General features: G+C 39.6%; 1 protein-coding gene across 2 annotated transcripts in view; it reads left to right on the forward strand.

Annotated features, from left to right (window-relative positions):
• LOC122813973 (otoancorin-like) overlaps positions 1 to 17,232 on the forward strand; it is a 656,691-nt gene that overhangs the window by 211,585 nt on the left and 427,874 nt on the right. For both annotated transcript variants that reach the window (XM_044086530.1, XM_044086531.1), the window contains exons 11-12: positions 705 to 851; positions 10,864 to 10,922. In XM_044086530.1, the coding sequence (XP_043942465.1) occupies positions 705 to 851; positions 10,864 to 10,922 (206 nt within the window). The remainder of the gene's footprint in view (positions 1 to 704; positions 852 to 10,863; positions 10,923 to 17,232) is intronic.

The raw sequence follows: 17,232 nt of genomic DNA on the forward strand, positions 1-17,232 counted from the left end.
ATCTATCTATCTATCTATCTATCTATATCTATCTATATACATACATACAAACACACGGACGCAACACACACATTGTTACTGTTTTGATTACAACTTCTTGTCATATGTAACAGTGTTTTCTTCTTCCTTTCAAATCCTTTTAAAATCATCTATGAAGTTTTTTTTCTCATTGAAGAACAAAGTTGGGTTATGTACTGCATCAGTATCCTTCAAATTCACAATTATATGCATTGCTGTACACACAGTTTCCTCTCAGTTAAAACACAGCTCATTTGCATGACTGCTTCTAGTTATGGGATCATTGTAAAAAGGGAAACCATCATCAAATACCTCGGGTATCGAATCAGGCCAGTTTGTCATTTATTAAAATACCTCGGGTATCGAATCAGGCCAGTTTGTCATTTCTTACAGTTTCCTTTTTCTTTCACTTCATCTGCAAACTGAGCTAATATGCTTGACCATTTTACTTTCTGCTTTCAGTTAGTTTTGCAGATGTATGTAATTTTTAGATCAAAACAAGAAAACTGAGTCTAGTGCCTTTCTATGATTAATAACAGCAAAACTAATTAATATTTGTTTACCCTAGTATGTATGCAGTGTTGGCCTGCTGTTATTTTTCAATTGCATCGTTTTCATTTATGTGAGATTCAGTATGAGATATGCATCAACTCTGTACTGAGTAAAGGTTTTCTTCTATGCAACAGGTCATGAAGAATACATCCACTGATGATATTTTGAAGAAACTGCCAGATGAGCTGGTACAGGATGTTCCTGCTTCAAAACTGAAGGAAGCCAACAATGAAACACTAAAACAACTCCTAAATAAACCCATCAACTGGACCCTCGGGCAGGTGAGATGCCATTCAGTGACATACTATTCTCTGAGGTTTTACTTGACAAACCCAAGACAGGCAAATAGATTGAAAGATAGATAGATGATAGATAGATAGATAGATAGATAGATAGATAGATAGATAGATAGATAGATAGATAGATACAGATGCATAGATACAGATAGCTATATAGATAGACAATCCGATTCATACATACATTCATAGATACCCAGATAAAACTATGATACAGACTGAGAGGAGTGCTAAGTGTGAATTGTGATTTTTGTATTTTCCTTCTTTAGTGATATACTTTCCTTTCTCAATAGGCACATAAGATCACATTTTCTGTTACATTTTGTTGTGATGTATAACAAAAACATTTGTATAATCAACTGATTTTATCCTGTGAAAACTAAATGGACATTGAACCACATATTGTGCTACATGAGCATCGTTCCATTCTAATACTTATCTGCTCTTAGAGACATAATACTACTAAAAATACTGAAGTCAGTGAGAAGTATTGGAAACGTGAACCACACAGCATTATAGAAAATGATAAAGAGTATATCATATGGGAGCATCATTACTAACAGTTCAAAAAATAGATGCGGGAAAGCCACATATAGCAGTCCATGAAAAGAAGTGAAAAGTAGCATTGATCACTGGAATTGCTACACCATGTGATTACAGTGTCTTATATACAGAGAGGCACAAAGTCATAAAATACTAGTATTTGCAGGCAAAACTGAGGGCAATGTGGAAAAATGATACTCAGACATTTCAAACATTAGTAGGAGCAATGAGTCTTATAAAAGAAATGTCATTGGGTGGCATTCAAATGGGGCATTCTTTTTGCCTAGTGTATAGGATGCTTTAGATCTATACCCGTTATTGAATGTCATCTCACAGTGCAGCCTGCCTATATGAAAAATAAACAATACTTTCTCTTTAATGATATAAAGTGCTCTTAGCTATGTGCTTTAATCAGCCCTACTGACTATAATAGAATAAGAGGAACTTGCTTCATAGTGATACACTAACAGCTGTTCAAGCATTTAGAAAATGCTAGAGAGTAAATAATCGTCCTTTCCATTTAGGGGCTCCAGGAACAAACTTCCAAAAACATTTATGTAAATCTGGGGCGACATGGTACATTTTGTTGACATTTAGGTTGACAAAAGTGGTATATTAACAAGTACATTTCATAATGTAAGAATATACTCATATATGATTACCTTTAAAATAAGTGAACATGTTTGGTTTTGAAATGCATCACATATTCAAGTACTCATCTTTTCTGTTTTCTGTTATTACATGTAATCAAGCATTATCAAACTTTTTATTTGCTAATATATGTAGTTGTGACTCTTTTCATTTATGCTGGGATGAAACAAATTGGTGATTGTATTTCTGAAATGGACTCCACATTTATTTTGTGGTTTCTCCCTTCTGCTTGGGGCCCTATCAAATACTTATCACCTCGGCAGTAGTCTCTACCCGAAACCCATATACAAAGGACAGATGAAAACTGGAAAGTACATTTGTTCTAATATTTACCTGCACCAGGAATATATGAGTTTTGAATTTCCATTCTTAAGCAAATGGAAAGCAGTTTTCATATGGATATAAAATTACATTCAATACATGTTCTACTGTTGTTAAACAGTGGCAAAATTAATGACTCTAAGCCTGATTCCAAAGCACTTGCTCTCAGTGTAAGTAACAACTTATACCTAAAGCAGGTGTTTTGCAATCTGGCCCCCTGTGCAAGCCTGATTATAATTAGATTTAACACTGAAGTAAGTCACTACACTGAGAGCAAGTCTTTCGGAGTCAGGGCAGACTTCACTGAGAGGAACTCTTTTGGAACCTGGCCCTGTATCAAGTCAGAAGACAGGAACAATACTTTCTGCAGCTCATATTACACTTACTGTGTGATCTGATCCGTATTTAGCATTTTAATGTTTGTCTGATAAAATGTGTTAGGATAATATATGTATGTATATATGTATGTATATATATATATATATATATATATATATATATATATATATATATATATATATATATATGTGTGTGTGTGTGTGTGTGTGTGTGTATATATATATATATATATATATATATATATATATATATATATATATAAAAACATGAGTGGGGAAGGGCCAGCTTCATGATCCCACTATTTCATGATCTCAGGTAAAAGCATTTTGATAATTTCATCTCAGTGTTTTGACGTTTAAGACTGAGACCATTTGACTAATGTAAGTAAACCTTTATATTATATATACACGCACACACATATACACATACGTGCATACCTCTTTCTTTGACATATCTAATCATCTTGCTATGATCATCTCTAAGAAAATCTGCTTTGTAACCCTCAGTAACTCCTCTACGTTCAGCATTTACTCTAAAATCACTTACTTACTATTTACTTATTTTATTGGCAATCACATAATATATCTCCCCAGAAACTATTATAACTCAGGTTGTTGCCTACAGGTTGTAAAAGGTGAATCTTGCCTGCTCAGCATGTTTGAATTCATTAAAAGAGTTACTGAGGCCATGGATAAGAGACATACCGTTTATACTGCTTATATGAACCTTGCCAAGGCCTTTGACAGCATAGGCCATGCTGGGATTAAAAGTATACTCTCCCTACTCAGCTTTAAGCTACACATAGTTCACTGGATTGGTAAATGACTGTCTACCAGAAGCCATATTGGTCAGCGGAACTTGCCCTAGACACAGAAATGTCCACTCTTGGTGTCCCACAAGGATCTGTCTCAGGTCATTCTCCTCTTAGTATATATTTCTGTGATGCTAAAACCAATGCAGAGGGGCTATGGCTAACCATATTTGCTGATGATTGCAAACTGACAACAGTTATCAGATCCCACTCTGATATTCACATACTCCACCAAGGGCTAGACAAAACAAATGCTTGGAGTATTAATCATTGGCTTACTCTCAACATGAAGAAATACAGCATAGTTTTCATTGATAAATCTAGAATCACTAATGCTTACCATATGGATAACATCCCAATTGTATTTGACACTGCCATCTGGAACTTTGGTAGCTTGATAACAGACCCTGCTTTGGCCACCACATCTTGTGATGATTAGACAATCATTCTGTCTTGCATATGTTATATTTGTAGTATCTGCTCATGGTCAAAAAATGACATACTCACTTGTTCACCCCCTATTAGTCTATTGTTGAATGCAGTGCACCTTTTGGTATGTACCTCATCAAACAGCAAAACCAGCTTGAGAGACCTTAATGTTTTCTTAAGAAAACAGATCTTTGGTCTCACTTCTCTTAGCTTCTCTGAAGTGTCCTCCTACTAATACCATACAGATTCATGATGAGTTATCTCTGCTTTGCTTTCCATGCTAGGAACAACCCCAGAAGCCCTTGAACTTCTTCACCCAAATAGAACAATTGATAAAGCAAAACATCTGTTCTAGACACTTAAATATAATCTAGCACAACATCAGTGGATAGTGTGATAAAGAGGTAACCTAACGTAGCCCTCATTTCTGGAATAGACTTCCCTCATCAATCAAGCAAAGCGCTTCCCTAGAAACCATTATATCTAGTCTGGGTGACTGAATGATCACACATTTTCACCAGAATTATGTGGAAAAAGTCTGCTTTCTGGGGGATACTGTTAATCTCCCACCAGCACTGGGTAATGTGGATTAGATTCTTGATGGTTTCCATTCGTTGTCAGCCTAGAAGGATCATATGAACCTATAATATATGTGTATGTATGTATGCATGTGAATATATCTATCTATATATATATATATATATATATATATATATATATATATATATATATATATATACATGTATATACAGACACACACACACACATATATATATATATATATATATATATATATATATATATATATTTTTTTTTTTTTTCTGAACATTCAATGTTTTAACAGTTCAATCACTAAAGGTCGACATTTAGTGATTCGAACTGTTAAATATTTGAGGTTCTAATATAGACCCGAGTTATGCAGCCATGCACCCAAATTCTCTGTTTCTTACACATTGGAATAAATTTTCTCTTATAATCAGGACAAGTCAAGAGTCAACAGGTTATTGCTATTCTACAATGACATTATTTAAGAAAAATTTAACTTACTTTTCTTAAATAATCTCCTTGTATAATGGCATCATGATGCTCTTCTATGTTCTTCCCTGGTATTATGGGGCTTTCTTGATAAACTGCGCATGCATATGGGACTTGTGTTCCCATGCTTACACAGAACATCAGTGCTGTGTAAAGGAAGCATCAGAGAAAGAAAGATCACTGTTGTTTTTTTTTTTTTTGTTGTTGTTTTTAATTAAAAAGTAATTAAATCCGGAGACTTGAAGCATACGGGAGAGAGACAACAGAGAAAATATAAGGATAATCTGGTACATTTGCATAACATACCTGATTATCCTTATATTTTTCTCTGTCCTGTCTCTCTCGTTCTTTTGAAGTCTCTGGTTTTGTAAACTTATTTATTTTTTTTTTTTAATTTAAAAAAAGTAGAATTTACATATTATATATTAAAAGATGAAAGTCCAGGCGACCGGACATTTTTCCATTGGTATATGCTTGATTTACAATGGGCACGCTGGTTGGGCTGACCAATCAGTGTGTTCATTTTTAAATTTTAATGGCCAGTCATTGTATAATTTATAAATATGCAACAATCAAGCTTCTTGTAGGCCAATAGGCCATAAGCTTGGCAATCAGAAAATGAGCGTATCACTGCTTGTCAAATAGAAAGATCAATAAATCTAAGAATAAAAGCTACACAACAGTCCAATCAATGAATTATGAAGCACAGCACATCTGACATTTTTCACTAATTCATTGTCAAGAAACTATTTTATTTTGTAGGGAGCAGGCATCCTGCAACACAGGGACTTATATTAACTCAACTGTTACACAGATTAAATGACGAGTGAGGTTTATGTTGCATTCTGCAGTCCACCCCCCCAGTACAGTGTTGTGCACTTCATATTTGTTACATATAATTCCAGGTATGGAACAGGGGTGGTCTCCATCTGCTAAGTGTTGATTTATTTTGGAGATGGATAGAGAGTGCAGTATTGCAGCTGTGGACTCCATTTGCTGGAGTGTGTGCCTCATTCTCCTGTAGGTCCTAAAAGCATTTTGTTTGACTTGCAGTCAAGTTGACAGTCAGTGAAATGTACAGCTCTCACTTTTAGAAGATCATTTTCTAAGTGTAACCTGTGATTATATGTTAAAAACTGTTAGTAAAAGATTATGTTTATTAACTGGTATGTTTATTTTCTGTATTACTTACTATTAACCTAGGTGTTTTGCTCCCTCAGCTTCCACTGCAAATGAACATCTTTTAAAATGCTTAAATAAATAAATACCAGTATGCAAGGAGCTGTTAAAACTTTAGGAATATGTGCATTAACATTGCTTTCTCACAGCTTCTGAATTTTTATCTCTGCGTCATGTTGTATTCTCTCACTCTCCATCTCTGGAATGCTGGTTAACCTGAGGATGCAATAGTTATCATGAATCACAAAGACTTGCAACAAGCATACCCTAATGCTACTATGCCTTATTTGTTTGTAGAAGGGATAATTTCAAAACAGAAATAATGAATACCCACCTGATTAGACATTAAAATTTCACATTTCTACCTAACAAACAGCATTTGTAATTTCCCCTCCGCACTATTACTAATGGAGTTTGAAATAAAGTCTCAGTAGTACCAATGCCACTAGTGGATGGTATCCAGTGATGCTCAAGATCTAGGGTAGCTGGCCAGTATTTATTTACTGGTCCATGGGCATACACCTTCAGTTTTTGCTGCTTTGTCTTGCCATGCCTTGCTTCATTTCACTTTGCCTTGCCTTGCCTTTCCTGTAAGCTTTATAAATACTGCCCCATTAGCCTGATGAGCCTGGTCTGCAAGGCCATGGAATGTATCATCATGGAACTTATAAACAAAGACACTGGTAATCTCCAAACTCTGGACCCCACCCAGTTTGGGTTTGTAAAAGGCAGATCATGTCTCCTAAACCTGATAGACCTCTTTGAAGCAGTCACCAAAGCCGTAGATAAGGGCAAGGTGGTTCACACAGCCTATCTAGATCTTGCCAAGGTTTTCAACACCATCCTCCACTCTGGAATTATAGATAAACTCACTAAACTAGGTATAAATCCCTATGTCATAAGATGGGTTGCCAACTGGCTCACTGACAGAACCCACACTGTGAAAGTAGCAGACTCAAAATCCGACTTCAAACCAGTGAAAAGTGGAGTACCACAAGGTTCAGTCCTGGGTCCTCTCTTGTTTGGTATCTACTTCTCTGAAGTACAGGCTATCACAGAAGGTCTTTGGCTAATGATGTTCACAGATGACTGCAAACTAGGAGCCATAATCGAAACTCCTAATGATGTGGACATCCTACAAAAGGGCCTCACTGAGACAGATGGCTGGTGTCAAAGCCATGGCCTCAAGCTCAATACCAAAAAGTGCATTGCCATCCCCTTTGGTAAAAACTCTGTACCTATGAACTACCATTTAGGTGGTAGTCTACTTAACACCAAAAGTATAATATAAGACCTTGGGACACAGGTAAACAGTAGTCTCTCCTTTGATAATCACATTGCCACAGTAGTCGGGAAATCCTTCTACGTGGCACACCTCATAACAAAGGATTCTCATCCAGGAAAAAAGAGGTCATTGTTCCCCTCTACTCGTCACTCATTAGACCCATTATAGAATACAACGTCCCTTTTAGTATGTACCTCACAAGACATCTACAACTTGAAAGGCTGCAGAAATACCTCACAAAGAGGATTACTGGCCTCAAACAGATGCCCTACGCAGACCATTGCAAAAAACTCCAGCTTTACTCCATTGCACATCGCCTACTCAGAGGCAATCTCTGACTAATGTACAAAGCTATGTCAAACCCAGAGCTGTTGAACATGCTCCACTTAAAGAAATCCCAATCCCTCTGAGCTACTCGTTCTAGGGACCTAAACCTTGTCACCACAATAAACAGAACATGCTGGAGGGATGGATTCCTGTCCCATAGACTTCCCATACTCTGGAGCAAACTACCTATCTATATCAAACAAAGCTCCTCATTAGCACTCTTCAAGAAAAATCTTGATGATTGGATGGGAAATAGGAAATTCACCCCAGGGATCACTTCTGTGGCTCTGTTCGACAGGGGCACAGGAAAATAATTTTCTTGGGTGGTGAAAGCCAGGGTACCTTTTTGGCTAGGCTTATATAGGCCCTTGGGCCAACAGCCTAATACCTACCTATGAACCTATGAATATGGAAGTGAACTGCCTAGAATGCTGCACTTGGGCATTGGTTAGGTATGTTGAGAGGGCATTGCAGGTATGATATCCAGTGGAAATAAGACAGGCTGAACCGATGTGGGCTGTCTTTCAGGGTTCCTAGTCATCAGGTCTACTTAGATCACAGGGATAATGGAATAGCTGTTATTTTGATCTAAGAGTTATCTTATTAAAATATTTGTAACTGTTCACTTCACTCATGATAAATATAATATACTAGTCACAATGGCTTCAACATGCCCTTGCCTTTATATGAGGGGAAGCAGGGCCATGGAACAATTGTTGATTAATTGATTATTTATTACAACCCATTAACACCTTAGTGGCTTACAGACTGCTAAAATATTCATTTAATAGTTTTTATGTTTGAATTTCTTTTTGTTCCTCCTTATACATTTCTGATCACAGTTGCATGTAGTGTGTTTCAATGGCAGCTGTTGTCACCTCATGACTTATTTGACTCAAACTCTGTAAACTTCAACTTTGTTAACCTTTGACCTCAATGACATACTAATAGTTTCCAGTTACTGTATGTCTACAGTACATTCTGACAATGAGCTTGCTATTTTAACCTAAGCAAGAGACACCATTCAAGTCATTCCATCAATATGAGAACAAACACTGACAGTAACATGTCACCTATCAAAGAAACATCATGGGGTTGCAAACAGGAAGCAAGGCTTTGTTGTACAGCAAAAAGGCTTTTTTTACATTCTATAATGGTCTACATGCAGGTACAAACAAATGACTTCTAATTTCCTTACCTGTTTGTTCAGTGTGTTTTTGATGCAATAATATTTACAAAACAAATTTTCATTCTGCTATCAGTATTACATGACACAGCTTGAGGAAAGGAATTCTTGCAAATTATATTCTGGACCAATCTCACCAAGTATCCTTAGGGGACCTCTAAAACTGAGCTCAGCCCTTCATTCTATTCTGACACAGTGACTAATAAGAAAAATGAGTGGTTTCTCACCTCTGATCACCCCGCAGGGATTTACTATTTCTAGATTATCACTTTTATCAGGACTTTTCCATTCAATTATGCAATTGCTAACTGTACTACTCATTTAAAGATACACATTATACAGAAGCTCATCATAAGGAAAGGTTTATTAAAATGTATGAAGACTGCATCAGATTGTCTTTTACTGATGCTGAATCAGTGGCATTGCAGTAGTCTTTCAACAGGCAAACCATTACTGGGAAGAAAGAACTAAGGCTTTTCAGTAATGGTTTGTACCCTCCATGTCCCATGCAATGGGTGTACTCAAGATTAAAAAAATTATAAGTCTGCTAAATCTGAAATAAATGATGCTAGAAGCTGTAACGGGGCTGACTGTGGCAATAATGCAAAATTTCAGAATCAAACATTTGTCGACTGAGCAAGACATTCCCTTTCTCCAAGATGCAGCAATCTGAAAGCAGAGCAGTCTGCATGCAAGCTGCCAGCTAGAAAATATATTTTAGAATGCTTCAGAGGCAGAACTTCCTATCCTGCATTTACTATGTCACATGTTCATTCAAGGGGTCTTAGATTAATTAAAAAAATAGCGAATTGATAAAATAATTTTATGTTCTAATTTAACAACATTGTTTCTGGTAAGATGGCTTCACTGGTGCAAGACCTGCAAATACACAGCTTTCAGTACTTGAATAGTTATGTGTACTGGTAGAGTAAGGGGTCTAGGCATATCTAGTGCAATCACTGATTCATTCTGATTCCTTATCCTTAAAGGCAGAATTAGGAAACATGTCTCTTAACCTGCTTAGTGCAGAGAGTACCCCAGAAAAGTTCTTTAGCTTATGGAAATACTAAAACCCACACACAATTTAGAAATAAGCCTGGTAAAACAAAGTTGCAGTTCAATATATTGGAATTAATATTGCATTATATGATGAAGACCAATGACCGAGATCAAGTTCATGCTGACTTAAATGACAGAATGAAAAAAATTAGAGGCATGTTTTTAACGTAGTGCATCCCTCCTCTGAAAAAAAATAGATGGTTGGAAGTCTTTGGTAATGAAATAGCCTTCAAGAGTATGGCATCCCTAAGCCAGTGAAAGTAATGATGTGTGGTCTTTCTTAGTCAATGGTTGCAATAACAGTGTCCAAACATATGTAATAATTCTATAAAAAGGGAAGGGTTTACAGAACACCAGCTGACAACATAGTTGATTTAATTTGTAATGCAGCACTGTCATCTTCAAGTGTACATCAGCTACTGATAAGCAGTACCAACCGCATATCATAAATGCACCTGCTTAGCATTATTATATTATTTGTTACGAGGCAAATACAGTGATGGCAAAGCTATTCAGTTGTAACAAAGAATTCTTCCAGCTTTACTCTAGACTATGGTATGGTTTTGCACAGTGTTTTAAATTCAGGCTTTCTCTGAGTAGATTCCCATGCATGTTTTTAATCATATCTGTTGATTTGCTTTAGATGGAAGATCCTTATGATAACTGTTTTGTATTTCTAGAAACTTAAACAAAATGGCCAATTTTACTTTGTTTTCATTTAAATCATTATAAAATGGTAAATACTGTGATTTACAAAGCCTTATGGAATTATTACTAAAATAAATATCTCAAAAAATAAATTATAATTGTATATTAATTTTATTTCCTTTAGGCTATTGCTTTGTGGAATAAATTGTCAAAGAATGAACTCAATAACCCTGCCTTCATCAGGTAGGAGCCGTTTATTTCATCTGAGCACATTTAATAACCTCACTGCAAATTACAAACTGTAGTTCATCAGCAAAGTATGTTCTTAACACATTTTCATTACATCATGCTAGTTTAAGGCTATAATAAGTATGAAGTTCACTGCATAAAAATATTTCAGTCAAAGTGCAAACATGTAAAATGTTCCAAGACATTAATACTCTATACAGGCTGTGTCACTCTATACCATCTTGTGAGAGTGTCAAATCGCTTTAGTTATGATGGAGAACATGTATTGATTGTCTCATGTTTGCGGACCTTAAGATGGCTCACTTCAGTTCAAGGGATTTGCATTAACAAGGCACATATACATACACATATACATATACATATACATATACATATACATAAACATTTACAGCCAGAAAGGAGAATGGGTGTCTGTGGACTTGCAATGGAATATTAAACAGATGGCTATAGTTTAGTGTGGTAGATGCACAAATTCGATCAGTAAATATAAGTACTGTCTCTTATCTTGTAGGGCAGTATCACAAAAATAACAATGACTTTCTATAGGTATATAATTGCAGGCAGCGCAAAATCAGTAGTCTACACTCTGCTTTAAAGGATGACAATATTTAGGTCCTAGAATAGAGGGATAAAGGCCTGATTATAGATCAGGTGACCTAAATCCAAATAATGGCTCTGGTGTAAAAGCACAGTCAGGATGAATGGACATGTCCATCCTGGTGGGCAAACATAAGGCACACTGGCACATTAATTTCCCTAGCAGAGACTGTAAAAATACAAGCATGGTAGTGATGCATGTGGGTGGGTAGGGCATTCTGATGACATTAAGCCTGGAAGTGCTGATATTTATTACACAGGGCATTACCAGCAATTGCAAGGCATGAAGAATTAAAGAAAAATAACACTGGGAAACAGTATCATGCTCCTCCCAGGTCTGATTTTCTCTCTAGCTAAAAACTTGGGTCAGAGATAGTCCGGGGAACTAACTGGATGTTCAAGAGATCTGATGAACAAGCAAACATCTCCTGGAGTTTAGCTGATGGTCAGCTGTGTGAAGCACAACAAAAAAAAATGATCTTCTTTACAACACTCAAAAATGGATCCTAACAAGATATCCTGAAATCAACTGACAGATCACTGACAAATTATTAAGTTTACATACAAGTAAAATTTTACAGAGAACAACAGAACTGCATACATAGTAAAGGAAACAGACACATACTGTATCCCATTCTTAACTCATGAATCTTCTGTTCCTGGAATATATTTCTGATTTCTGATTCACCATTAACATCATCTGCTGATGTACTGAACCTGCGATAAGTCACCATTGTTTTCTTTGAGATGAATGACTTCCTTCATTTGCAATCACAACTGAGTGCCGGGCTTTTGACTCTTTACATAATTTTTTGAGCTAAATGGCTTTCTCTGTTTTTTTTTTTTTTTTATATAATTATATTGCTGGGACAGATCTACTGACTAAAGTGATGGTATAACTATGGTATACCTGAGGCATTATTTAATGGCATAACGTCACCTCATGCCCCTTTTTCTGTGCACCCAGATTCACTTCATACCTTTGATTTCACATATTCTTCAGACAATGTATGGCAACACAAGCCCCGGGATTCATGAACCTTGCGCCAGGCGCCAGCATAGCGTCGGCGTTATAACGCCAAATATGGCTGCTTAGCGATTCAGGTATGAATGAATTCCACGTGCACTACCGGCGTGCGCCGGACCGTCTCTGCCCCCGGCGTAGGTATGCAAAACACACTGTGTGCGGTATTGCACCATGCAAATGAGGGCAAATAGCGATCCACGAAGTGGCGAGGCGTAAGCGTAAGAACGGCAATGTAAACCAAAAAAGCGGTTTACATTTACCCAAACATACCGGAGGAGTAACGGAAGGCTGTCAAAGTCAGGTATCATATAGGTGCAATATGCCAATGTGGAAAGGCACTGAGAATGTCCAAAGAAAATATGCACAAAATGTAAAAAATGACATAAATGGCACGTATGTAGAAAGAACAGCAGACCCCGGGATATGTGCACAGAAGTTGCAAAGCAATGAAATAATATGACAATGTCCTAAAAGAGCAGTAGAACACAAATCAGCTGCACAGCCACCACACACCATAGTATGTATGTAAAGCTGCAACCCCAGCGCAATGGTTGTCAAGGAGTGGTGGCGGTGTCCGGCGCCGTAACCATGTATTAGTAGTCAATTCCATGCAAATGAGGCAGATAATAGTGAATCGCAAAAACGGCGCCGGCGTAAGGATGGAGCAAACGGCGTAGCGGTACTACACCGAGGAGTGGCCTACACGAGATACATGTCAACCACAGAGGGGTGTGCCACTGTAGGAGGAAGGATATTGGAGGTCAGCAAATCTGGGCTGTACAATGCACATCACAGCATCAGGACTGGCGTGTTAGGAAATAGATGCGCTGAGAGTACAGAATGCGCGTACAAATGCATGTGCATGAGGATGACTACGTTCCCTAAACCAGTCATGTGACGGCCTCACCGTCAACAACCACGGATATAGGAAGGTAATGCGGAGAATACGAGGAAATGCGGAAGCAGTGTAAATGGATCCGTAATGAGCAATTAACACCAATCAATGCAGGAAGGGCAAACGCCGGCAGCTGATAACTCTGCATGCAGACTCCTGCATAACGGGAAAGGGGAGGCATATGAGTGCAAAGATAGTAGGGGATGTAGTAGAAATGCAAAGAGCAAAGAACCGAAATAGCACAGCCAAGTACAGAGGTAGCATAACTGCGGCTGCAGATAAAATGCATCATATGCCATGTGCCTGCAGGATGCAGTAATGTAAGATGCCAGGCGAAGGCAATGCAGGCAACCATAATGTAACACTACAGGCAGTACCGTTGCAGTTGCAAGCGTAAAACCACGGAAATAATCCGTGGATACGGCCGCACAGACACACCCAATGACATCACCGGGTATACAGCACAACAGTATTAAATGTGAATGCACACAACACACAGCGAGATTTCCCAAACGCCGCACCGTAGGGTGTAAACAGACGGGGAACTTTTAATATGTATATGCTGGGTGCCGCCGTGGCCGTGATGCATAGGTATGTGGCAGAGACAGACGGAGTTGCGGAGGGTGGTGCTGACAACTACCGTAGGCCTCACAGGAGAAGGAGAGTGTTCAGACCAAGGGTGACCTACCAGGGGCTGCGAGACCTGGAGATAGTAGAGCGCTACAGGGTGGACAGGGACACGTTACAGCAAATAGTGGAGCTGTGCCGCCGCCTGAGAACAAGAGACAACAGAGGGGAGCCCATCCCAGTGGACACAAAGGTATGTGTGAGCTTGCGAATACTGGCTACAGGTACCTTTCAAAGGCCCACCGGGGACATAATGGGCATCTCACAGGCATCAGCATCCAGGGTACTACACCAGTTCCTGGATGCCATGTTACCACATGCCCATGAGCACATACATTTCCCCACATCTCAGGAGGAGTTGGCTAGCAATATGCGCCGCTGCCACCGTGTGGCACAATACCCGGAGGTCCTGGGTGCGATAGACTGTACGCACATAGAAATTAAGTCACCACCTGGGGAGCAGGGTAGACGCTACATAAACCGCAAGGGATACCCCTCCATCAATTGCCAGGTCGTGTGCAATGCGCAGGGCATTATTATGGATGTGTGTGCTGGCAGCCCTGGAAGCTACCACGACTCCCATATCTGGCATGCCTCACAGCTGTATCAGGTATTCGCCAGGGGGGACATCACACAAGGTCACCTTGTGGGGATGCTGGCTACGCACTGGAGCCGTGGTTGATGACACCCATCAGAAATGCACACACACACATGCAAGAACGCCATAATGAGGCACACGCACAAACGAGAATAATCATAGAGCGTGTGTTGGGATGTTGAAATCACGGTTCCGGTGCTTGGATACATCCGGTGGAGCCTTGCAGTACTCTCCAGGCACAAGTGCCCACATATTCATAGTATGTTGTATGCTACACAATATGATTCTGCGGAAACAGCTGCTGCAGGGACATAATGCGGAGGGCCACCAAGCCCGCCACAACTGCCAGGGCAAGCACAGGCACAGGGCGTTCAGCGCCATGGACACACTGAGCCAGCCCCAGTAGGTAGACAGAGGCGTACCCAATATGCCTACGCCCTGGCAAAGAGGGAACGCATAGCACATACTTTGACAGTGTAGGCCCCATGGACTGACACCTCCTGACCTGCACACACAGTAAAATGGACGCCACACAAACATGTCCGCCCGTAATGTGTACCGTATGTGCGGACGTATGTGTGACTCCAACAAAGGCACCGCCCAAACACTGCACACCCAATAGCCAGCAGAGCATGGAACGCCAACACCTCAATGCACGCCGGTTCTACAGCACACGGCGTAGCCGTATGCTGCCACTATCGCCGCAAGTCGACCACATATGTACTCATGTGCATACACAGATACGGAAATACATATCAGTACACATGTAGAAATATATGCGCATACACAGATATAAAGTACAACAGGGTAATATGGAACCCAGGGATGCAAGTTCACAGATAAGTAAGACGCAAAATCACCACATAGTAAACATAGTGACCGACAACCCGATCATCCTGGAGGGTGGGCAGGGCAGGTAACGCCAGCCATGGAAATGTTAACCTGCATCAATACATATCCGCGTGTCGGGATGGTCACCAGTCCACGGTACAGTAACGGGATATGTGTAGGGTTACCACCTGTCCCACGTTGTGAGGGACAGTCCCCCTTTGGGCAGTTGTGTCCTGCAAAAACATTGACAAAATGGCAAATGTCCTGAGATTGTAGGACAAAACTATTTCCCATAATTTCTTTATTAGTTGCATAAAACAGTTATTTTGTAGAAGAAACATCTAAATATGATAATAAACAGAATAAGCAACTGTAATGCTACAGGTTCATATTCTGTCAAAAAAGTGAATTGCTGTCCTTTGTACTGGCCGTGGGTATGTGTTTGCATGCAAAATCTGACGTTTCTACAAAAAATGTCCCACTTTGGGTATTTGAAAAGGTGGCAACCCTAGATATGTGCGTGTCATATCCATAGGATATGAGTGCGGAGATACACGCCGCCACCGGCGATGCCAACGTAGGTATTGTGTTCAACCGTCGGTGCGAAAGCGGAAAGCATACCAGTGAAGTGTACGACATTATGAGGAATGTACCTCATTTGGGGTGTAAAACAGTTCATGTTCCTCGCAGTTCCTCCAAGTTCCACATTGAAAATGTCTGTCAAACATCCATTGTTAAGAATGTATATAAATGACATCCTGGTAAATAGAATGTACTCATAGTAAGTCAGTAAAGGTTCTTCACTGTAAGTAAATCAGCATATTATAATCAACCTATGACCTACTTAGCTGAAGTTGTCACTATGCCATTACTATGTGTTCCACATTATGCCCATTTGTTTCACATTACTACTGTGTGTGTTCCTCACTCTGGAAATAGAAGGTTGACAGCCATGGCGACAATATGTGTATGTGTGAGGTGAGGTTGTCGTGTGTTCCGCTGTGTGTGTGTAATGTGTGTGCCAGTGTAAACTGTGTATGTAGATGACATGTCACAGGCGGAGTGTAATAACAGGCGTAGGCATACAGTACAGGAACCATAGGCGTATGTACAGCAGTACCCACAAAGTAGTACTGACATCTCCTCAGTGGCTATGCACGTGGCGACGTAAAATGATGCAAAGCGGAAATGTCCCAAAGTGTACCACAGGGCCATAGCCAACAGGAGATGCAAAGGACGCATGTACAAACCATGACCGTAGGTATGGCGGCCATAAGGTAGACTCCACACGGTCCGTCGGCAACGTTACACAGCATCAGGCATGTACGGCAAAAATACGAATGTGCTATCCCGGCACCGATCGTGAACACTTACGGTCCCGTAAATACCGCGGTGTGTAAGCAAGCGGCACACGAATAGGAGGCTACCGGTAGCATACAGGCCGCCCCAAGTATAGGACCACATTCACCGTAACTATCAGCGACAAAATGCCAATGGATAGTAGGCACGGACGAACATCCGCAGATATATAACCGATGTGAAGGAGGAATACGTGCAGGAAGCACACATGCAGGCGATACCGACAGCAGACGACATCAACAAAACAAACATTCCCGGAACAACAGACAGGTAACCCGCAGCTCCCCAAGCAGGGATGGAGCACACACACAAGCATATCTGGTATGTATAAATGCAAGACTCACACCCCGTACCCGTCACCCACATCCGC

The sequence above is a fragment of the Protopterus annectens genome, chromosome 10.part0, assembly GCF_019279795.1.
Source record: "Protopterus annectens isolate FY-2018-M chromosome 10.part0, PAN1.0, whole genome shotgun sequence".
Classification (NCBI taxonomy): domain Eukaryota; kingdom Metazoa; phylum Chordata; order Ceratodontiformes; family Protopteridae; genus Protopterus; species Protopterus annectens.